General features: G+C 44.4%; 1 protein-coding gene across 6 annotated transcripts in view; it reads right to left on the bottom strand.

Moving 5' to 3' along the window:
- LOC147905650 (GHMP kinase family protein) overlaps positions 1–25,476 on the bottom strand; it is a 105,581-nt gene that overhangs the window by 57,781 nt on the left and 22,324 nt on the right. For all 6 annotated transcript variants that reach the window (XM_087373831.1, XM_087373839.1, XM_087373856.1 and 3 more), the window contains 2 exons: positions 12,097–12,149; positions 4,217–4,606 (listed from right to left, as the gene is read on the bottom strand). In XM_087373831.1, coding sequence (XP_087229957.1) covers positions 4,217–4,606; positions 12,097–12,149 — 443 coding nt within the window. The remainder of the gene's footprint in view (positions 1–4,216; positions 4,607–12,096; positions 12,150–25,476) is intronic.

Below are 25,476 nucleotides of genomic sequence, written 5' to 3'. Positions count from 1 at the left end.
AAGGAAAGGTGTGGAGGGTGGCAGCGTGAAGGGAGTGGGTGGGTGATCACAGCTCCTCAATCCTCAAGACGTGGGATGTCCATAAGATTTGCAAGTAGGGTAGAAGGCAGGCAGCGTACTTGGGGGATAGCCTATGGTTGAAGTGTATGTCGTGTTATGTTGTATGTTGCGGAGGATGTCATGGTGTGTGGATTGGGGGGCTAAGAGGAGATGAGAAGGATCGGCCCTAGGAGGAGGCGAGGAAACGAAGAAGAAGGCCATTGGTCCAAACCATTATAGATGATGAGGTCATTGTATCCTGCCCATGTCCAAGAAAGGGTGCACATACAAGTGATCGAAGCTCGTCTGTCTGCAGATATACCTAGATGAATCCAAGAACATTCCCAAACTCATCCTCTAAAAACACAACATAGTGCAGTTTCAATCTCACGATAGTCAATCATAAAATTGAAAACCATAAACTCCATCACGCATAGCAGGGACTAGCTACTATGACATCCCTACTGACGTCATCAATGCCTAACAGTGGGTGTAGACCATAGTATACAAATATGCTCTCACACATTCAAATCCGCACACCCATACATACTTGAGCATCCATTTATACAAAGTCTTCGTACTGAGTTTCTGAAATATCCTTGCCTCATCCAGATCAACATCAAGTAGCAAAATTAAAAAACCAATCAGTGGTAGCCATTATCACGTTGAAGTTCCCGACCAGAAGGACTTCCCGTAGCTCGAGAAATCCATCATGTTTGGATATAGGGCCTCTTCATGGAGATCCCTAGCAAAATGTGAGGTCTCGATAGGGGAATATCACACTCCAATAGAAAGATCTTGTTGAGAGATGTGTCGAATCCAAATCCAAAACAACTCCTGATCCACGAACCCAACTTCTCTCTCTAGTCTCATCACACTATGCCGACTTCCATGTGTATCCGCAACTAAGGGTAAAGGACGCTAAGGACTCTGATGGGTCTTTGTGTAGAAAACAATATCTTGTCCTGTGTATAAGGTACAATTACAGTTCCAAAAAGTGCAAGTTAGAGTCTTGGTAATCTGAGTCTCATAATGCTGGTCCCCTATGCATACCATTACAATTCGAAAAAGTGCAAGTCACATACTCTTGGCAATCTATGTCTCATAGAGCCGGTCCCTATGCAGGGTTGCCATTGGATGCCTGTCTAGGTCCAGTCAAGAGTGCCCATCTTGAACCCACTTTCCCTTCCTCTGGAGGCGACATCCCATTGTTGTAAGAGAGTGTGCCTCTCCTCTATCTGTAGAGGTGTGAGATCCTCATTCATGTGTATCCTCAGGCTCGGCTATATCTTTCATAGTGGTCATTAATGCATGACTCACATTGAGCCTATTATGTGCCCCTCGGATCCTTGTACATCTTTTGAGCCCTTCCTCACTAATTGAGGGCTCATCAATAACTTGACCTTCTTTGATGGTTTCATCAAACCATCTAGATACAGTGATTGACTCATCTTCAACCTCACCAGTAATTGATGAAGGTTCTGGAACAACAAATGGTTCGGTCTCTCTTTCTACCACTTAATCAGTGATAGGATAGCAATAGTTCCTCCATCAAAGATACATCCCTACTAGTGATGATATTGTGTGCTTCATGATTCCAAATCCTATAGGCTTGCAATCATCAACATAACCAACAAATATACCTTTAGTTGATTTATTATCGAGTTTTCTAACTGTTGGCATCAGGGATACGAGCATAAGCCGTGCATCCTATTATTCTTAAGTGGCTCTACTCTTTCTTTGGTACGTATTTTGTAGCACTCCAGTTATGAAAGTACGTAGCTGTATTTATTGTTTCGCCCACTTAAAATTTGGTATACTACGAATTTTCAGCATATAAAACCGGCCTTCGGAATCTCCAATGGGCAGTGAACAAATAATAACCAGTAAATACTTAACTTCCAGCCATTTAGAACTTTCCACAACAGACCAAAAGAACTTAGAACACCACCCAAGAGCTAGATTGCCCTTGTCTTGCACCAAACACCAGATTGGCCCTAAACTTAGGGCCCCTTTCGGTATTTCTTTACCATTTATTCAAAAGGCATCAAAATACAAGAAAGGCACTGTTGGGCATCAGCCCGAAATTCAGGCAGTCACTTGTCAACCATGTGTTGAGCATATGTATTTCATACGTCGTCATGCGTTGACCACATGTTGACCATGTGTCAACCACATGTCAACCATATGTCGACCATGTGTTCACTCCAGGAGTACCATACCACAAGGCAATATCATGTCAAGCCGCGCACATGGAGCACTCAGGCGCACATGGAGCAGTTAGGGGCATTAACAGCTGCACATGGCAAAGAACGCCATTAGGTGGTCCAGCTCACTACACAAGGCCACTATGACAGATGCACTTGGAGCAGTCAGATGCACTATGCACATGGAGTATTTACACGGCACCGACTAGAAGAGGCTGGCGAGTTAGGCAGTTGCCAAAGCCATTAAGAAACCAAGAAGCGCAACGGCTAGAAGGACCACCAATAAGGAGGAACGGAGGAGATTCTTAGCGAGGAGAGGGACCCGCCAAGGCATTGCATATGAGGATGAAGGAGGAGAGGAGTGGGGGGATTCATTCGGCATTTGTGAGAAAGTGAGAGAGGAGAGTGCGTGGAGAGATAGAGGCTAGAGCTACGAGCTTGCCCGAGAGGAGAGTGTGAGGAGAGATAGAGGCTTGAGCTACAAGCTCGCCCATTGTAGCTTTGTGTCCACTATGGGGATGGACCTGTGTACTTTGACAAATATGGCCACATTTTGTTACTTGTGACTTGTGGCTTGTGACTTTGGCTATCCATTTCAGTGACTTCTGTACTTTGGCCAACCTGGTCACTCTCGTGTCATTTTCTATTTCCCTAGTCACATGCAGTTGTTCACGACTCTGGCACACATGAGGATTGTTTCTCCTTGTGTTCATTCTCTGGGCTTCTCTTCTCGACATGACTGTCACCTCGCATTGTGCACTCATACAGTGTGATCCACTGCATTAGAGCTCACAATACCCATACGCCCTCTGTGTTCTCACACCAGTGGCCTTTGGCCTGCAGTAACACCTCTGGAGAGTATAGCAACCTCCCCCCCCGACACTTGGGTTCCCATTTCAGAGACAATGGGGGCGGGCAGTACACAGCAGGAGCGCACAGGACCTGAGAAGGGAAAGGGAAGAGAAAGAAAGTGAAGAGGGGGCAAGAAAAGGAGGCTTAACAGCTTTGAAGAAGAATCAGGCAAGGAAGGGACAGTGTGTTTGATAAGGAAGGGTGGAGGGCCCCAATCAGGGATGAGAAGACAGGGAGAAAATAGAGCAAAAAGAGCGCTCACAAATAAGCCACAGAAAAAAATGACATATAGAGAGTGAGATAGAGTGCAACACATGACAGAAAAATAGAGGTGAACTAAAAAGGGCGAGAGAAGCTCCAACCCAAAACTTAAACATGTTCCGGTCCTAGAATTTCTCAATAAAATGTGACTTACATATTTATATGTATTCTGTAGAATGTATCTATGCCTTCATGTAGAAGACATTAATGAGCTGATCAATGCAGTGCTGCCCTCAACAGTATAGGTGGACATAAATTTAATAAAGCATGACATGATGTTATCAATCTGTGAAATCAAAAGGCTAATACATTGTCGTGCCTGCCCGCTTACAGACAAAACATTAGGGTCAAAATCAATAAATTTATCCTTACAAATGTTATGAGCTGGACATGAAAGTGCCAGAGGCAAGGATACACAACCCAAACTGGTAAATTTATGTAATTCAAGAAGAGATGCCATCATCCTATGAACAGCCAAATATTTATGGTGGTTAAAAGCAAAAGCCAGATTACATCCAAGCAAAAGAAACTGTTCAACAGACAACTCATAAGTTCCATATCAAAACTGAACAAGAATAAGTCTCTTTCTATAGCAGAAACCCACAGCTACTTGAGGCGATCATTAGGATGCAACCAAGACATACCGATAAGAAAATAGTAAAACCAATCAATATATACGAGGCACAAAGGCGCAATGAAAGATAAAGTGATATAAGCCAAAACAGTCAAGTGCACGTCTGCATACACGACAAATCATTTCTAGGCAGCTATCACCAGGCATAAAAGGAGGGAAATTCAGCATATAATAACTCAACAGGTTAAAACCACTAGATTTGGTTAAAAGGGACTGCCAATACCTGTGCAGAATACAAAATCGATGGAGAAAACCTAACATAGTGTTGGCTGCCATAAACAGCAGCACTTACATCAAAACCACTACCAATCTTCCCTTGAGCAAAGCTATGTGCAGCTTGAGAGATAGCATGAACCATATCATAATCTTTAGCATTCTGCTGATGCCATGAAGTTGTACTGCTGCAAGGAGAGAGATGGACACCTCCAAGATAATGAAGCAGGCCAGCGACTACTGCTGATGTCATAGCGGCAGAAGACCCAAGGCCTGTCTTTGCTACCTCAGGAAGCATTGAGTTTGCACTGTCATCTTTAATTTTATTAAAAGTGATTGGTGAGAAAAGAGGGAGAGAAGCTAGTGTCGAGCTTGTCAACGGCAGTCCTTTTGCTTCAATCTGCAAGAACATAAAACTTGTTTAGGTATGCATACAACCACTGAATCATAGACCAAAAAGAGACAAATGCAAACTAACATGTCAAATTACACACATCAGCAAGCCTTTTATCAGCAAAGAGAGTCCACAAGACAAATGAAATATTGTGTGTGTGATCAAACTACCTCTCCATGCATTCATTGTCACAAAAGCAGTGCCTGAATCTCTTCATTCGCTTAAAATTTTCCATTGAGATGGTGGGCACTCATTCACTAGAAGCGCTAAGTCTACAGCTTGTCAAGGAAAAGACTTGATACTCCTAGAAAAAATTGTACATCTTGACCACAACCTAATTGAAGTGCAAGTACTGCAGCCTAGATGTACCTCCTACAGCTCCAAACGCACAGAACCTGGCTAGCACCCCATGAGCTTTAAGTAAAACTCAGCTTCTACAGAATCAGTGCCTACAAATCTCGGAGGGTGGTTTTTCCGATCGCCTAGCTATACTTGGATCCAGCTCACACATGCATTAAGGATCACGATTGGGCAGTTCCGAGTACCCTCTCATCAACTACGCATTCAGACAAGGCACCCTACGCGATAGATGGATATGCACTTTCTGTGACATGCAGAAGGTTAAGACGAAGAGCACTTTGCATTCAGATGCCTTGTGTACTAGGAGATCCGTGGACGACATCATTGCCTATTCAGGAGCAGAGTTGAACCACTCGGAGTCTTCTCAGCCAATCCTGATCTGCGACAAGTGGCATCTTCTCTCTTGGAGGTCCAATGACATGGAGACCAACTCAGTTGAGTGTAGAGGAGAGACCACAAGGGCGTGTCTGAGTCCAGCCAGAGGATCGTCACAGATTTCAATCCTGACCACTCGAGCCAGAGGCAGCAGGAGACACAACGCAACCGCAACACAGAAAGCATGAGATGACATACTCGCCCTCGAGCTGACCCTCACATGAGAACTGCAGACATCTCCTCTTTAGTATTTGACTTGGGGAGACAGACCACTAGAGTGACGATAATGCTCATCTGACAACAAGCCACTTCCAAAGACTGCAGAGGAGGAGAGAGGGGTCCAAATAGATTGATCAAGCTGAGCAGTGACCGCTCTATTCCTGATTTCCTTCCTTGGCAGCTCCAGAGCCATTGTCGGCCGTGATCATTCTTCTATCCTTAGGTAACCGATGGAGTTGGTCACACAAAAAGCATACATGGGTTTTGCTACTAAGACGGTCAGTTCATCAGACATCTCCATCTCTCCCTCCCGTCCCATTCTTTGCATCTGTGTGCTCTCCCCCACAACGATAACACAGTGTATCTCTCTATTGATATCAGGTAAACTCGTATCAAATATGCCCAACACTTAGTTTCATGATTACCACAACCTTAGCATTCCTTACAAATGATCACCCTCATTCGTGGCTTGCGTCTTAGACATCAGTCTTTTGTCTGTTTTACTGGGCCTGCCACTTAGCTTTTATTGTATCTGGTTCTTTTCAGTCTCATAGACCCTTCGGTCTTTTGAAGAAGTTAATAAAGTTATTTCTTTCTTTCTGAGCTACTATTGGATCCATACAACACAGCTAGGCATGCCAGCAACTGCTTCACACGATTGGTACCATGCCTCAGCAAAGTAGTGGCACACATGGGAAGCCCTTTGGATGATGTGTTACTAGACACACTTTAATCCTTTTGAGCCTACCTGAGGTGAGAAATGCGCTGCGATTTCAGTATCATGCTAGCCTATAGTGAGAAAATGCAAGTACACATGGAGAAGATGCAAAAGATAAGCTCACAATGCATGAGTCTAAGAGGGAGACACAAAGTCTGAGTGAGATTGAGAAGTGGATTATGTAGCAGAAAGATAATTTCTCCTTCTATTCTAAGATTGAGGAGGGCAACATTGTTTATGCTGGCATCAGTTTGCAAGATAATGCCCACACTTGCTACATGTGTGATTCACCAAACCAACTTATGGGATGGGACCAACTTAAGATCCTTATGATCACCACTATCCCAATCATTCAAGAGCCTACTCAGTTGATTTTATGCATTATCCTCTACTGGAATGATTCAAGAGTACACACAAGAATTCTGAAGATGCTCCCTCTTGTGCATTTTATCTCTGAGAGAGGGAAGTTTTTGCATGTTATTCAAGGATTGCACCCTCCATTGGAACCTGATCTGAGGGCCCACAGACCTCAACCATTGAGGGACCTGCCAAAATTGCTGGGATTTCGAGCCCAATACAAGCAAACTGGGGGCAGCACATATGGCAAAGCATTACAAACACAGAAGTAGCCCAAAGTGCTTGACTGGCATGGCCCATTTCCAAGTAGCAAAATGCCTTGTGCCAATCTACAAATGCAATTTTTGGAGCAAAGCCTAACGCTGTACAAAAAAAATAAAAAAAACAGAATTAATTAGCATTCTAGGGCCATCATGGACAGTAGGAAAACGTCAAGTTTGTGCTTCAAATGTGGTGAGAAATGGATACCCAAACATAGGGATGTATGCACAAATGAGAAACACTGGGACAACCAAGCTCACCATGATTATGCAATTGATGAGGATAAAGCTTCTGGATGCCTGTAAGATCCTAGAGGTAACTCGTGAGAAGACAGATGGTGCTCCACAGGGCATTCCTTACAGACTAAATCCGGACCCCTCTTTTAAATTTGAACAAGATGCTTCAAATGTGGCGAGAAATGGACTAGAAACAATAGGACAACCAAGCTCAGCATGATCGTGGAATTGTCAGATGATGAGAAGGCTGTTGTGGATGCCCCTAAGATACTAGATGTGACTGATGAGGAGACAAACAGAGGTTGCCTGCCCTGCATGTTCTTTTGTACATGACACCTTTGGGATGGAGCATCAGAATCATTCAGCCTGTGGTTAGCACTTCCCATAGAATTGCACCACGATGCCATGTCTTTCATGCATGAGATGATGCTGAGGGTAGCCCATATGTTGATGAGGAGGAGCAATATTGTGATGCACAGCCAAATCTGTATTCCATGTCACTTGATCCATTGATGGGGGTCCCAGAAATTCCGAAAACACTCGGTTGAGAGGCAGCTTCAATGGCAAGACCATTCATATGTAAGTGAGTACCTACAATTTCATAAAACAGGAAGGCCTTGCAAAAAGTGAAACTTGCAGCAACTGAGATTGACCATGTGGTTGGCAGTTGAGGTTGCTAATAATACAGCACATGAAAAGCTGATTGTGTTCCCAAAATGAATGGATCTGACACTCCCCTAATTCCTCGTTTGTAGAAGATATGTTTGCCTGAGATATTGGACCAACTGACGTTGTCCTGAAATCTCTAGGGTGATTAGTGTTAATGTGAATGCCACAGCTCTTCAATTAACACAGAGGCAAGAAAATAGTGTTAAAACAACAACATTGTAGTGTCTCAATGCACCAAAAATGCAGCTAATTACAGCAAGGCAGTTGACTGGTGTTAATTTGAATGCCATAACTCTTCACTTGACACACAGGCAAGAAATAGTGTTAAGACAACAAAGTTGTAGGGTCTCAATGCATCATAAATGCAGTGAATCACAGCACGGCAGCTGACTAGAAAAATCAAGAAATAGAATGCCTTATATGCATTGCAATTTGCTGAGCCACACATAGAATCGGCTCCATTTATGGAACCTGTTCAGATTTCATTTGCATATTTGCTCATATGCTCCACTAGCTACCTCCCAAAAGAGATGTGGACCATGCAATAGCCCTTGAGCCTGGCAACAAGCCCATCAAGAAAGCTCCATATCGTCTCTCTAAGGTAGGATGGGAGGATATAGAACGAATTTCTTGAGAAGAAATCCATCTCTCACAGCAATTCTTTTGCCTCATCTGTGCTTCTGATTGAAAGAAGGATGGCTGCCTCTGCATGCCCATTGACTATGAAGATCTCAACAAGGCCACTATCAAAAATATGTTTACAATCCCCATAATTAATGGATCGCTGGATGACCTCAAGGGCGCTCAATTTTCATGAGGATATATCTGAGCTCATGACAGGGTTGACTAATGTGCCAACCACTTGTTAGACAGTAATGAATAAGATATTCGGCCACTTACATTACAGTTTGAGTTGTTTCCATTGGTGACATCCTCATTTACAGCAAGAACGCATTGAATGTGTCCAACAAGAAACACTGCCATAGCCGCAAATGCAATTTTCTTACATAAAGGCTGAATATCTCAGCCGTTGTGGGCCCAGATGGGATCAAAGTGGACCCCTCAAAGGTGAAATGTGTGAGGGAATGGTCAAAGCCACAAAATCAACTTAGCTAAGAGCTTATTTGGGATATATACATCATTTTGCAAAAAGGATAGCTCCTCTCAAAAAACATCTTTAAAAGAGTGAATATCCTGTGGTCACAGGAACAACAAGTCAGGTTTGAAGATCTAAAGCTCGATATAAATTATGTCCAATTCCCAACTTTTCAAAATCACTCATTGTGAAGGCAGATGGGTGATAGCTTTGATGACAAAGAGCTCACTTACCATTCGTAAGACTAGGAAATGCTGACAACCCTGCTTGCCTTCAAAAGTGGCATCATTACTTGTATGGGAGCAAGATCAAAGTCAAGACAAGCTATAAGACTCTTAGATAATTTTGTACACAACCCAGCTTGTCAGTCAAGCGTAACAGGTGGTTGGCTTCACTATAGTCCTATGAACTTCATTAAACACAGAAAGGGCAAAGAAAATGTAATTGCAAGTGCCTGGTCCAGAATGTGGGACTTGCATGTTGGCTATGGCCTCCATAATCTATCAAGATCGGACACATTGCATTTACGACAAAACTTCAAACTTGCAAGAGCCGTCGTGTGTAGATCATCTTGAATTACAATTGCATAATGGCCTATTGTAGTTTTCAAACAGCATTGAGACTCGTAATAAGGATGTTGGTCTTAAGGGAGATATATTCTTCTCTTAGCCAAGATATATAGGACGTCACCGCGCCCTAGAATGAGTAAAGAAAAGTTATTGTCAGCATGTGGCCCCTTTAAAAATTCTAAACACTGGCCAATGACTTAGAACCTAAGGTCTAACTACCACTCTATTGGAACCATTAAAAAACCTAACCACCAAATGACCCAAAGGGTCAATAAGCTAAATCTGTAGTTCACAACTCTTTTTTCCAACACTCGTAGAGGAGACTAGACAGGAGGAATAGAGTATATTGTTGCTTTATGGATTTTTGGAAGGCCTTAGACTCTATGCCATAGGCTCCCAAACTAAAGATGCTTTGTACATGAGGTCACCTGACTCCAATCCAGACTCATGAGGCCTGTTCCTACGAGTCATGTTGCTAAAAAAACAAGAGATCACAAATTTCTTCATCGCAGAAGATGAGAATATAGTGATCCAAGGGACATTGTGCTCATGACTCTAAGCTCACCTCCAATCAAGAGGATGCTAGACTCAGGCCTTGTAAGCACTTGCTCCATCTAGTCCACCATCATAGCTGCATTCTAGTGTAAGACAACCTCATATCACTTATGAGGACATCCGTTAGCAGATGCCATTCACAGATTTTGAATATGTTCAACACCAGGACCCCTACTAGGACCCTAGTCAGGCTCAAACAAAGCTCAGGCTACTCATGGGCTGACACATGACACATGACATAGCAGGAACAACAGCCGACACATGGATTCTATTCCTATTTTGTTTCCTAGTTTTCTGAGTAGATTCTTAGAGATGTGTTAGACAACTCTAGTTCCCCCTCATGGGCAGATGCTTCCATCATGTACTCAGCTTTGGTCTCATAGGCTTTTATGGCCTTCCAAAAATGTTAACAAACCTCAAAAGACAAGCGATCCCATGGATCCAAGCAACTACTGGACTATCATGGTTGGCCATCTAATGCCAAGTTATATGGATCAGCTCTCAAGATACACATTAGTGAGCAGGCCAAGAGCACGGCCTTGTGCGCAACAAGACAGGCATGTTTCAGACAGGATCACTTCACAATGGACCACATCTCCACCCTGAGAGCCACCATAGAGGAGGACAGATTCCAGAAACAGAGACTATAAACATGCTTTGTAGACAAGTTATACGGATCAGCTCTCAAGATACACATTACTGAGCAGGCCGAGAGCAAGGCCTTGTGCACGACAAGACAGGCATGTTTCAGATAGGATCACGTTACATTGGACCACATCTCCACCCTGAGAGCCACCATAGAGGAGGACAGATTCCAGAGACAGAGACTATACACATGCTTTGTACACTTCTGGAAGGCATTTGATTCTATACCTTGAGCTCGGCTTATCCCATGATTTTGAGCTTTGGATTTGCCACTGATGTTATCTGGGTATTCATGGCTTTGTACAAGAGGGTTGCAACTGATTGCACCTTGTATAGGGTATAAACCCTCCCAACAGACCAACCTGGTCTTGTAATCCAGCTGACCTAATTAGGGCCGCCGACTGGGTCACCTGACAGATGACTCAGTCTGGCCCACTGCCAACTTGCCATGTGACAGGTCAACATGTCTGTGATCCGTCCTCTGCTCCAACCTGCTGCAATCAGATCTGCAGCCCTTGGGCAACCTGAACAGGCCAACCTGGGTGCCTTTGAGGCCTACGAAATGACCTACTGCTGGTGCCATTTCTTATACATATGTAAAATAGTAAGATCTAAAAGGATAGGCAAACATAAATTATCTAAAATGATAGGCACATGACATTATGAGACAGAAGAGTCTAATAAATACAAACATGGCAATGCTTTTCATCGTTGAACCAGTATATGCAACATATGCAGCAAGTTGACTTCCCATATTTAAAAAGAGCAAATATATCCCCAATGAAGATAGTTGAACTTATATATCGATAATCAATAACAAATAGGATATGAAGTCACAACTCACTGTCCACATCATGCTTGATACATGAAATAGATAAACGGAATCAGGTTGCCCAACCAGGGTGCCTTTGAGGCCTATGAAATTATCTACTTGTGGTGCCATTTCTTATACATATATAAAACAGTAACTATCTAAAAGGATAGGCAATTATGAGACAGAACATGGCAATGCTTTTCATCGTTGAAGCAGTTTATGCAACATATGCAGCAAGATGACTCCCATATTTAGAAAGAGCATCTATATCCCCAATGAAGATAGTTGAACTTATATATCCATAATCAATAATAGATATAATATGATGTCACAACTCACTGTCCACATCATGCCTGATGCGTGAAATAGAAAAATTGACATTCAGAATCATGTACTATCCCAAATCCTAGAAAGACACTGCACCTACATCAATGCATTTTAAAATTGATCAAAACAAAGACATACAACAAAATTCTCATGTTGCTTGATGAGTCATTAGAAAGGGGCCTCAATATCTCATTTTACCTCTCATTTTACAAATAAAAATGCATTTATCATGGATGATCAAAACTCATGATCTTGCAAGCAAACCAATTACTAGGTGCAGATCTAACAGTCATACATGTTTCCTGTACGAGTAGAAATCATTACTTCCAAGTACTGTAATCTCCAAACCTGAAAAATAGGAAACAAACCAGAGATGTTTCAGTTTTAGGAAACTTTCCTTATGAAAGTCAGGTCAGACTGTAACTGCCACAAATGAACGCAATACGAGTCAGACTAAGCAACACAATGCAGAATATTGACAATTTTGATGAGACACCTGGGTTCATATAGCAATTATGCACTTGACACCGGCCCTTCTACGTACGTAACATCTCCTGAGAAGGTTAGGAGAGATTTCTTTATGTTTCCAGACAAAGGATTCTATGACCTGTAAGTGTTACTTCTAAACTGATTACAAGATTCAAGATTGACTACATATACAGAGAATTTGACGCACAGAGGGTCAAGTGGCTTACCTGTTTTCTTAAACTTTTCACTCCTCTTGCACTCCCAGCCCTACTTTTTCAGGGCATTTCTGGAACTCACTCCTGCAGCTAAAACTCTTCTTCTAACCACATTTCACCACAGCTGTCCCTTTTCCACCCAGCCTCACTTTGATGTGCTCATAGAAAAATCCTCAGCACATCAGAGAGTGGATGCAGGTGAAGGTTCCATAAAGTATGGTTATTATTTTCTCATGCATTGGAAAGTACTCTATTAGAGTTTTACTATTGTAATGTGCATTTTTTATATTTGAAATTTTTGGGTCTAGGCAAGGGTGAAAGAAGGAACAAAGAGACAAAAAAATAAAAAAAGAAAGTTAATGAAAAGTATTTGGAAGACCAAATAGTCTATGAGACTAAAAGGAACTTGATACGACGATCTGAGGGGTAGTGGGCATCAACACCCATGATGAATACAAACAAAAAGTCCATAATCATGATCATAATGGCATAGATACATAGAGAGAAAAACTATTTATCCTCAAAGGATGGGAGTGGGTGGGGCATCAATCCTGACAAGGGGGTGTCATTGTATGAGGCTAATGTGGTGGAATCAAAGCTTTCGGCATGTGTGGCCTGCTGTGGTGTCATGGCTATGGCCCTGCGGGGCGAACAAGCGCTACCATCACTCCTGTGGGTCATGTCTCCGGTCTTGTGAGCATGGAGGGAAGGTCCCCTAACATAATTTGTGTCTCAGTCCGCTGGCGAGTCTGTCATATCTCTAGATCGGGTCCTCGAGTCCACCATCTCCGTAAGTCCTGCTGGTTGGTGCTATCTGGTTGGAAAAACTCAGTGATCATGCTCTAAGAGGAGTCTAGCTGTATGTCCTAATGCCGCTGATAGGACAAAACCTGTATCAAGTTTTTGAGCACTGTATATAGCTGTGGGCAGGCACATAGTTGTACACATCTAGGGTAGGTGTGGGCTTTTGGCCTTTGTGGATTTTTCTTTCACAAGCATGATGGACTAATGTATAGTTTTTTGAAACAATAAAGTATGTTTTGCAGGGACTTCATGGGAAATGATGAAATGCAATGTGGTTGTACCAGACTTCCAGAGCAAGGGTGTCCAGTGTGTGGTCAAGTGAAATGTTTTTGGTGTCAAGTAAAGTCAAGTCATGAAGGGTTTTTTTATATTTTCCAGAGTCAATGTGCACTTGCATGTTACAGAAATTTGATATGTTCTAGTGTCCATGTTAAGGGGCTTTTCATGTGTGTGTACAGGGGTGCATGCAAGCCTTAATGTGTGAATTGTGTGACCAAAGGTCCAAAATGTGCATTTAATGTGCCTTGCGGGATATTTGCATTTTTTAAATGGAAGAGTGGTAAATTTTACGTGATGACGTGGCTGGAAAATCTGGAAGGGAATGTATGCATGCAAGGTGGCTACGTGATCAAGGAAGGGGGATGCTCTGGCTGACGAGTGGGCTGATAGGTGGGATGGCCACTACTGGAGAGTTCTGGAAAACGTGAATGAGCGGAAGAGATCAGGTTGGGGGGAAGAAAGCGAAGAAGGAGAGAGGAGAGGATCTGCTGGTCGATGAACGGATGGTTCACCGGCTCCATATTGTTGTACAAGAGCAGTGCGTCAGGGTGTGGAGGGCTGTGACAATCTGAGAGAGCGATTGGGCTGTGTACGGGCTATCAACGGGGTGTGATGAATAGCACAGGGCTGATGGGCTGTTAGCTGAGCGGAGAGCTGTAGTATGGAAGTGAAGAGACAGGCTGACAATTAGCTGAGCGGAGAGCTAACGGGCTGATCTGGATTTGTTACCGTTAATCACGCACAAGTGTGCAGGTTGCGTGGGGGAGCTTAGCTGGAACAGAAGACAGATTGGGAGTTGTCGCTGCTGGAAGCACTCGTGATGTGGCTGCTTACAATTCTGAGTATGACATACAGTTTGTGTGCGGATGCAATAGTGACTAAATGGAAGTCATGATAGGGACTTTGATCGTTGAGGATTCATGAGTTTATAGGTGGAGGGGATGACTCGATGGATTAGCATTCTTGGGGGTTCTTTGTGCATGAGGATTCCGTACAAGAAGCATAAGTACGAGCTGTTTATCGTATACAAGCTGCTGGAAGGGGGTGTTGTAGATACATCATGTGTGGTTGATCTGTCGTACAAAGAACAACTGGGTGTATGAACAATTCTTGGTTGACACAGAGCTACAACAAGTCAAAGCCTTCTTTCCCCTCTTTCAAAGAGCCTGTGTGTTCCTCTGTGTGTGTTCTAGTCAGATTGTGTGGGAGATTGACTTGTTATTTGTGTGCTCTCGATATCTGCTCTGGAACCTGGTTCATAAGCTCATCATCTACGAGCCCACGTTGCAGCTGATCCCTATGAAGTCTCAGCTATCTGACGCGGTGAAGTACATAATTCCTGGTTGTCTTTCCTTTTTTTCCTTATCACCGCCTGCGTCCTTTTATGAAAGGAGTTGCTCTCCTGGGCCCCCATTGCATATTCATGGGTCATTGGGGGTCAATTCAACATGGTTGCGTTGCCTTCTGATGAAAAAGGGGAGAGAGCAGCCTGGGATGCCTTCTTGCTTCGTTTCACTAGCAGAGATGCTTGGATCAATGATGCCTATCACACTAAGACTCAGTCTCTCCTATCCTCGTGGTCGAACAGGAGACAGCGGTGGGTTCTGGACAGAGGTGGGTCAGTACACATTGCCACTGGTGTTTCTACTTCAGACCACTTTCCGATAGTACTCATGATTTCAGCACCTCACTTGAGGTGAGCTAGCATTAGGATTCCAGATGCCTTTTATGCAGAGGAGGATCTCACAGAGGCAGCTTTGCAGATATGGATGTCATATGCAGAGTGGAGTGCCATCTCCTTCACTTATGGTTGCAGCCCTAACTAGTATTAGTGACTTTTATCATTCGGCCGCCAGGAGACCGGAGATTCTTAGATGGGATATTGGTATTCGCCAATAGTAGGCCTACTGATGCTTGGATTCAGGAGCACCTTGCTGAAACAAGGGCTCATTTGTAGATATTACTTGATCAAAGAGCAGAGTATGCCTTTCATGCCCGGGAGACATTTTGGACACGGATGAACACTTCTTCTCTACTCCTAACCCCAGACATAGTAGAGAGAGTGTTTCGCAACTCATTGACTCGTATAGGAATCATGATTTTCCAAACAGATGCAGATGCCATGCTGCACATAGCTTCATATTATTATGCTGCCAGGGATGTCCCCTCGCATCTTTTCTTTTTTTATTTGTGTCTAAAGCTATGAGTATCTAAATTAGATCTCGAGTTGATATTTTTGGGCTAAGACTTCCCTTGAGACAAGAAGTGGAGCTTTTGGACAGCGAGCTGGCAGATGACACTGTTGTTTTTGTGGATGCCACGCCACATATGCTCACTTCTTTTAAGACATCATTGGATTTATTATGCACTACTACGAGACACATATTAATTGGCATAAATCCAATGGCTTTTGGATCAATGACGAGGTACTCCGGTTTGGGGAAGTGACATAAGTCTCACTAGGATTGAGAGGGGTGTTTCTGTCAGATACTTGGGATGCCAGGTTGGCTTGGGCATCTCTACGACACAACAGTTCACTTCGGTGTTGGAGAGTACAAGGAGAAAGCTCCTTTTTGGGGGCTCTATAAAACTCGACCTTGCCTCCAGAGTAGTCGTGGTTAGCCAGGTCCTTTTGGCCACGGCATGGTTTCTGTGTTCTTGATGGTGCCATTCAAGGGATTGCATCACTCGGCTTTAAAGACCGATAAGGAATTTTATACGGAGTGGACTTGATGGCATAGATGACGTTACATCAAGAGTTACTTGGGAGATTCTCATTCTCCCCACTTCGGAAGGGGTCTCAATATAATTGATCCAGATTTACACTGTAAGGCCTTGCTGTGCAAGATGGTTGTGAGGGGACTTACGCCTGGACTAAAGCTATTGAAGGACTTTTTCATTCGTAGCATACAGTCATGCACACCGTCTTCGGGAGGAGACTGGATGGATAGTACCAAATGGATTTTCACGGGAGAGGGAACCTACCTCCACTGTGGGTGCCTGGAAAGATTTCAAAAAGCTTCCAGAGGGTAGGAAAGCTCAGATGATTAGTCATCTTAGAGGGAGTGTAGGAAGAATTCAGCAGATCAGTGCAGCCTTGCAGTGGATTGGATGGAGACAGATGACGAGCCTATCACTTGCTCCACTTGGATGGCAGCATTCTCTAGTACGGGCATTTCACTTTAGGTTATTGCATTTTAAGTGCACATGAGGATACCCTAGTTTTCGATGTGCTTTCAGGAGGTAGGCTGTCCAGATTTTCAGATCACATCTTGCTAGAGAGAGCGTTTCCGCCCGTTAGGATTGTAGGCTATGTGGAGATTGGTTCTCACTTTTAGTATTACATGGATCCTGACTCTCTTCTCATTTCCATCGGCCTTTCAAGACTATGGCTTTATGGAGGTGTACCCATAAAGTTCCTGCAATGGGACCCACGAGAGTGGAAGTGGACCTCCCATTCTTTCGTTACACGGTTCGTAATGCCAAGAAATTTCAGCTCAGCTGTAGAGATTGGAGGCCCTCTAGAGCTCTTCATTGGGATGCCCTTCATATTTCTGCTGATCGGCAAACTCTGGAAATCCCACAGGAATAGAATTTTTTGGCTTTCTATTCATGTTGGGATTGTAGTGAACCTGTGGAGATCCAGGTTTGGGGCTGATCCTACTTGCCCCCGTTGCCATGCTGCTATTGAGACTATTCAACATTGTTTAGACAGGCAATGGTTATATGGAAGGGGGTTGTCAGGATTTTCAGCTCTTTTGCACATTCCCCCTTCTTCATGACTTGGGGCTCAATTGCTTGGCTTTCCCTTTCGGGACCTCAAGTCTTCTTTTAGAGGCATGACTCATCATGGGCTATAGCTATCAAACGACGCTTGATTGAGCCACGTTCTCTAGACGATGTTCCTACCTCATCCTTAAGGGTTGTGTATACCTCGGTGGACTCTTCTTGGGAGATACTAGCAAGTATATCAACGTGGCATATCTAGAGAGCCAAGTGCACAGAGGCATTGGAGGGTTCCCAGGTTCACCCCTCTCAGACTATGGCCAGTATATGGACAGACACTATACATACATTGATGGCCATCTGGGGAGGTATGCAGGGGTCCTCTCAAGCAACTTCTGCTAGGAGGACTGCTTTCCTCAGGGAATGGAGGGACTCCCCCTTCTTCTCTGAGTCTTCCACAGAGTTGAGATGGCATTTTCAGTCTCAGCCTTGGCATTTTATACCTCTTCTTGGGGAGTTTTTTTCATGCACGCCATGATGTATTAGTCATAATGGACTGTTCAATCATTTTACTAAGCTGAGAAACCACCTTATCAACAAGAGACTCCTCTCTCCTCTTGCACTTGGATTATAATCCATGTGTATGGGATTTTGAGTTCAAGGCGTAAACTCAGCGCCTTGCTCTCTTGGATGGACTTGTTTCTCCCTTCATTTCTAAAGAAGAACTCCCTATCAAGAGTTTCTTGAAGGAGAGACGAAGGTAATTCTATTCGTGGGTTATCATATTTAAGATGTGTGTAACTCTCATCTAAACTATCCTCTTCAGAAGGAGGTGACGGTGTTCTCTCCCTATCCCCTTTTGGTAGTGGAGGAAAAAGGACAAGTTCATTATTAAATCTCCCTTCCCCTTCCATTCTTTTCTTTTAGTAATACAAGGGAGAAAATGACTTGCTGTAATTTCAGAAGAGGGGTTTATTTTACAACAAAAATCAAGTGTTATAGACTTGGTGGTACTTATCCGACTCTAGCTTTGTTTGTGTCAAAAAAACAGCCTGAAATGAGCTCTTCTTTCTTCTCTTTTGGGCTCTTCTTCTTGTTTTTCTGCTGTAAACTGGTATACTCGGTTTGGGCTACTTGTTATGAGTGGATTGGAGCTCTAGACACCCTTATTAAGGGTACTTGGTGGGTGGATCACCCCCTTAAAATCTTGTTCCAATCTGACTTCCCGTTGGGGAGAAAAAGGGGGGTCTCTTTTCCTCACGGTTTAAGGGTTTTAAGGGTTCCTTCACACCAAGGTGTCGGAGTCACCTTGTTAGGATGTCATGTTCCTCGTCCAAAGAGAGAAAAATTTAGAGAAGACCCTTACCTTAGACCCTCCGAAATTCTATGTTCGCTTGGAAAAAAGGTACCCGGATTAGATTTGCTTCGGAAATGCAAGGCTTGAAGCCAATTTAAATTCGCAAATCGTGGAATCCAAAAACTCGAACAGACTTTATTGGTTCGTGTTCTCCATCCGTCGCACGTGCGGCTTGTGCAAAGCCCTCTCGTGTGCCCCCCCGCCGTCGCCCGTACGTTTTTCCTCTACTTTGCGCTACGCTGCCTGTCTGTGCCTCTGTGCCGTGCGCTCCCTGGCCGTACACTCTTTGTCCGTGCATGCCTTCACCCCACATGTTGCCTCTCTCCCTTGACCTGTCTCTTCCTCTTCCTGTCCCGATCGTAGATTGTTGCCACTCTAATACCAAATGTGGATTTTCAAGAATGCAAATGTGCAGAATGCATGCAGAATTTGAATGCCAATTGGCCCTCCAATGGGAAAAGAGCGCCCTCGTGAGAGAGCTTGTTTCTCTTTTCGATCTAAATGCAAGGTGGGAGAGAGATGGTGGATGAATGAGGTGAATAAAGAATGCTACGTGATATTCACAATGAAGCATGATACCCTTTCATTAATGTCCCTTGAGTTCACTCAAGTTTCATCTTCCCATTTACACCTATCCCTTAGCCTATCACCCATGCATCTACAATTCAATGCACCTTAATGCACCCTTCTCTTCCTATTGCCCCTAGGACCTAGACACATGGGTGCAACATCTTTATTAATAGAATAAGTGTTAAATGTCTAAAATTTAATGCTGTCTAAAGCAGTGGCTCCATCTCAACTAGCCCTATCTACTCAAATGATCCACTACCATAACAACTTGGTCGATGTCCATGATAAATACAAATACCTATTACACCATTGGCATATAATATATAATAATGTTCTAATGTCTACTAATCACGGATTAGTGGTTTCTCTTGTCATGACAATCACCTTGTATAAGGTCTCTTCTGGTCACCTTGTACAAGAGATCTTCAGGTCATCCCATGTACAAGAACTCTTCTGGTCACCCTATACAAGAGGTCTTCAAGTCGTCCCTTGTACAAGAACTCCTCTATCATCCCTTGTACAAGGTCTCTTATGGTCACCCTATACAAGAGGCCTTTAGGTGAGCCCTTCAACAAGGTCTCTTCAAATCCACCCCTGAACAAGTCTTCACGTAATCCCTTGTACAAGCCCTCTTTTGGTTAGCTATACAAGAGGTCTTCTAGTCATCCCTCCTCTTCTCGTCACCCTATACAAGAGGTCTTCAAGTCCTCGCTTGTACACGTGAATGATCTTCCAGATTCCCTTTAACACCTCCCATGCCGCTATCATTGACCATCCCAATGAATTAGAGGCCTATGGTAATGGTTGGTTGCCAAGTGAGTGATGGCTATTGTGGGTGCTTGGAGCTTCTACAAGTGAGCCAAGGGAGGGGGTCGGAGAGGAGAAGGGGGATCTCAGGCTTGTACGGGTGAGCCAAGGGGGCTTTGGAGTGGAGCAAGTAGGAGGTGTTTGAAGAGGATGTGAGGGGGATCCAAGAGTATGGGCAAAGCCAAGGGAGTCAAGAGAGAATGGTCAACAGAGAAAGAGAGAGAGAGAGAGAGAAAGAAAGAAAGAAAGAAAGAAAGAAAGAAATATTAACGTCCATGGGAGGCCTGGCAGGCGTATGGGACAAAGTGACACCGAAGAGAAAAACTAAAGGGCGCAATACTGTGCTAGAACGAAGAGAGCTCAATGGCTCAAGCAAAAACATGTATAAAAATATCATATCATATCATGTGCTATCTGTTGTCTGGAGCAGGCTAAGAACTGGAAACTCTGAAACCCAAAACCCGGCACTGTGGTGGCCGTCTGTGAGCAGTGAAAATGTCTCGAATCTGAGTCTGTGTCTGGTTGTCTCATACTATGGCGTCGGAGTAAGGCATGATCTCCTCGATCTCTAAACCTGCTAAGCTATGTTCAGAGTGACCCCTCATCTCGCGCGGTCCCCTCTGAGGATAGCTGTGATAGAAGTAGAAGTAGAAGTAGAATTTATTAGCGTCCTCGGGGGGCCAAAAAATGACCCATGGGACCCGTCTCGATACAACGTAAAAAGAGTCTCCTCAAGGAAAGGGGTCAGGAGTCTATGAGTTCCTGACGACAGGTAAAAAGACGAGTGACAAAAGATCCCAATGCTGTCGGAGAGGCAGTGAAGAGAACTAATGTCAACTGAGGGGAGTCCCCCGGTATCTGTTGGTAGTCCTCCTTGATATGTGCATATCGAGGGCACTGTAGAGCTACATGTGCCTCCGTCTCAATTGTCTGCATGTCACAAAGGATACAGACTCTAGCATGTTTGCGCTGGTGTATCCAAGCTCCCTGCTCAATGGCAAATGTATGAGATCTGGTACGGATCCTGGCAATGTTTCTGCGATATAGAAGGGGGATAGGTGTGCTAATATAAGACTGAGCATGAGTCTCTATGGACATGTATGTAGACCAACATGTGGGATGCCCATCAGGTAGTCCACTGTGCTTGTCCTCCTCCTGTGTGGGAAACAAGTGAGTCCCTCTGATGATGGCCATCTCTAAAGACCATTGTATATGAACAGATCATGTACTGCTCCCATCACAAGTAGTTGTCGCCCATATCCTGTGATGTGTGAAGCATCCAAATGTCTCACTATCCCAAGCTCAGCTGCATCCAACTCTGGTACTATAAGGAAATCGGATGCAAAGTCAAATGAGAGAGAGAAAGAAAGAAAGAAATTTTATTAGAGTCTTCGGAAGACCGATGGGTCTATGAGACTGAAAGAAAACCTGATACAAATCACAGTAAGGGTGGAGCTACTAAAACGAGCATCATCACCCGTGCTGAATCCTAAGTCTGATCATACATAATCAAATACATCTGGGTATGACAATGAAAAGAAAAAAGATTGGAGCGGAACGGAATCCTCTGTATGTCATGTCGCCCTGGCTGGTGCATAGCCGGTGATGGGATGCTGGCGTCTGTCAAGGGGTCCCGTGTGTCACTCTCCTGGAGGAGGCTCGACGCAAGACCAACGCCACCGTGACTCCCGTGGGACGTATCCCGGGTCTAAACAATGACGGGAGGTTCCCCAGAGTGATCTATGTGTCCCCTCGATATCTCGTGTGTCGTGTTACGATCGTCGAGTCGAGGTCTCTGTCACGTCTGCGGCTAGAGACTAGACGATCAATGTCACTTGATGGGAAGAACTCTGTGATCCTGCTCTAAGAGGTGTCTGATGGTGTGGCCAAGCCCCATCGCCTGAGTAAGTACTCTCTGTGTCGGACCCCCTCGTGAATGAAGGCCGTGAGGCATCTCTGATCTGGGTAGGCGAGGAATTTGGAAAGGTGCCCAGAGTGAGAGAGAAAGAAAGTGTATTATTGTCCACTAAAGGCCAAAATGGGCCCATGGGACATCAAGAACTCTGCATACAAGATAGCACAAAATCAACGTGCCACAAAGAAGAGGCATCGTCGAATATCATCTAAGTGCTACGCAATACAATGCAAGTGAAAGTACATAATGTCAAATCTGAGCCTAAATACAAAGTAAACTAGATGCAAGGAAACCGCCCCTGGGTGCAAAATGGGGGGATGAGTATAATATGCCAATGCAAAGATACAAGTCCAGGTGTCACGGAGTCTGAGAACCAAAATAATACTGAAAATCCTGTCCATCGACTCTGCCTCCTACTATGAGAGTACAAATCTGAGCAAAGGTGAGGTGAGCGGCTGGTGGGGCGAGATCTCCATGAGTAAGTCTCCTCCGAAAAGCTGCCATCATCCTGGATCGTCTGGAGATGAAGCGGCGAGTACGTCCCCTATGTAACAAGATCCTGAGGCGTCTACAAACCATCTCATATGTACATCCACAGGGTGGAGGCATGTGTCCTGTGTGAGCTCTGACCTCCTCGTGCTCCTCCTGGTCTCTGTCCTCTGGTATAGCGTGTGCCTCAGCTCTATCAGGCTGGGCTCTATCACGCTCCGGTCTGTGCTGATGGTCTCTGAGGTAGTCTTGTCGAAGCATAGTGGCCTCCCTGACATAAAGAGCTAGGCAATGCTGATCCTCGTAGTCCATCACTCGTGAGAGAGGTCCAAAGCCATCCGTGAAGAGACAGTGGAATCTACCTCTGAGCTCATAATATAGCGGGCATCTGCAAATGAAGTGCTCCTCTGACTCCACCTCTCCCATGGTGCAACAAGGGCAAATCCTGGTCTCTCGGCCTGGTCGCCGTCCATCCTCCATGCGCCGCATCCTACCAGCCTCTATCTCGAGCTGATGCGAAGAGACTCTAAGCTGGCCAAGGGCAATCCTCAGTGAGTGGGACATGTGGATACCTGTATAGCCTGGTGGAATGACAAATCCATCCTCTGAGATCCGAAGGAAGTGGTCACGATATGTGGCCATCTTCGTCGGAAGCTGCGTGGGATAAATCCAAGTGCGATACGTATGAAGCTGCAGCAAGTCTGCTCTCGTGACCTGGCTAAGCTCGTGGCGAGTCAACTCGAGATGAGGGGCATCTATGCTGTATCGGAAGGGAGGCAGTCTATCCATGTCTAGTCCAAGAGATGTGAGCCACCTAGTGAGTCTGAAGTACCAGCAGTATCGGGCCCCAGATCGTGCCAACTCCATAGAAGATGCAAGTGCTAACCATGGCAACCGAGAGAGAGAGAGAGAGAGAGAGAGAGAGAGAGAGAGAGAGAGAGAAGATGGGGGCTGTAAGGCTGTTAGAAAAAAAGAAAAAGAAAGAAAGATATATTAACATCTTCAGAAGCCCTCGCGGGACTATGAGCCAAAGCACACACACCAAAAGAGTAAGCACCAAACATCAGTTATAGACTAAGAGTCTCTTGGGAGTGCATATAACCACTTCCAAAGTTATTATAGATAAGCTACATTATACTAGGTGAGATAGTCAGCTTGTATTACATCAGTTTAAAACTGTGAGTCCTTGGGTTTAGATTTAAAATCTTTGATAAGTGCTTTTCCATCTCTGTAGATAGCCCATTTCCCTTCTTTGCGAGTGTCCTTCACTTTGTTCAATTCTATGGACTTCATCTTGAGCTGAATCGGGGTGAGCTCCTCTGATATCCATACCTTGGTGCCTCTCAACTTATTTGTTTGCATGAGAATCTTGATTCTTGCTTTCATGTCGTTGAACACCACTTTAGCTTGTGTCCCAATAGGAGCCACAATGGTTATATCCTTTAAGTCCCATTCAATCTGAGGGGTTGCTGCTATGATATTATCAATTTTTTCTGCCAGGCTCCCTTCATGCCAATCTTCAGGTAATCCTGCAATGCGTAGACATCGAGCATTAGACGTCCTTTTTTCTTGTTCTTGCACCTCTCCATATACTTCACTTTTGTTGATTTTGCTGTCCATTGTTGCTGAGGTTTCCTCTTTGATCGATTTGACCTCATTGGTAACCATGTCATGGACTTTGGTTACCAACTGTGGTGCAGGTGCTGTTTCCATGTAGTACTTCGTGTATGATGTCTTGTTTGGCATTGTTCTCCATCTCCTTCACTTTCTTCCTGAGGGCTGCAACCATAAGTCTAAGCTCCCTTACTTCCTGCTGTAGAAAATATATCTGCTCATGTTGTCTGAGCCAACCCTCCACTTCTAATGCAGTGTGTATGGACCGGGTGTTGCTACGATGTCGGAGTAGGAGGGTTTTCTGATAGGGGTTGAAACAAAGGTCTTCACCTTTGGGGGCTCCATGATGTCCTGTAAATAACTGGGGGGCCCCTCGCTGTCTCTAAAAGACCAGGGCTCAGCTCAGCCTGGGGGCTGAAGATAGGTTGCTCTTGTACCTCTCTTAGCCTGATGATGTGCGAAAAGAAGGCTACCCTGCTGCGCGACCTGAGTTCGAGACGAACTGCTGCTGCTGACACTTCCACCGCCGCGAGCTGGTACTGGGGGCCGCCCCTTGCTGTTGTGTACTGTGCTGTTGTGACTACAGCAGCTCCGCTAGACAGGGGCGGGAAGGAGACGGGAGGAGCTAGGCACTAGGGGGGAGACGCAAGCGGAGAGAGGGAGGCGCAGGCGAGAGAGAGAGAGAGAGAGAGAGAGAGAGAGAGAGAGGGTATGAGATAAGAGAGGGCAAGGTTGATCATAGAGGGAGATAATGAAGCATAGAGAGAAAGGAAGCGAGAAGGGCTGAGTATACAGAGAATGGACAGAAACGGGAGGTTATTGACCAGTCCCCCCTTCTCGACCAAGAGTACCAAAGACTAGCCTCGCTGATCAGGAATTCATCCTCAAACCAACCATCTTTTTCTCTGATCTAGAGAATGAAATCCTCCCATGCTACTCTCTTAAAGAGGAGTATACCATCTTCCTTTATCACCCTTCTTTATCAACCCCTCCAACCCAAGAGTCAGCATGTCCAAATAGATACCTCCTTCCAAAAGGCACCTTAATCTCTTATTAAACATAAGATTGAGCCCAAATTTTAAGTCAACATCATACATCAAGTTGCAACAGTAAGTCACTGCAATGAATAAACAAGGAGGAATGAATTAACCACCCATCTTACAAGAGCAACTTAAAAGCCCCCAAAATTTCAGTCGATATGAGCTGCACAAATAGGTCAGGAAACAGTTAAAGCATAAATGCCACAATTCAAATTTCAGCAGCTTGCTTGACCCATCCTCCCATTACATATGATTCCGGAAGTCAAGATAGTTACTTATGTCCCATTTCTTGACTTAAAGGTTTAGAACATGTGATCCCTTAGGCTACAAAAAAGACCAAGTTTTAAGAAAACGACTCTATTTACATGTTATATGTAGGACAACAATCCCA

This window comes from Dipteris shenzhenensis, chromosome 1, assembly GCF_047967505.1.
Source record: "Dipteris shenzhenensis isolate YYH24624 ecotype China chromosome 1, Dip_SZ_1.0, whole genome shotgun sequence".
Taxonomy (NCBI): domain Eukaryota; kingdom Viridiplantae; phylum Streptophyta; class Polypodiopsida; order Gleicheniales; family Dipteridaceae; genus Dipteris; species Dipteris shenzhenensis.
The sequence above is the reverse complement of the archived record's forward strand: the minus strand, read 5'-3'. Positions and strand labels throughout refer to the sequence as shown.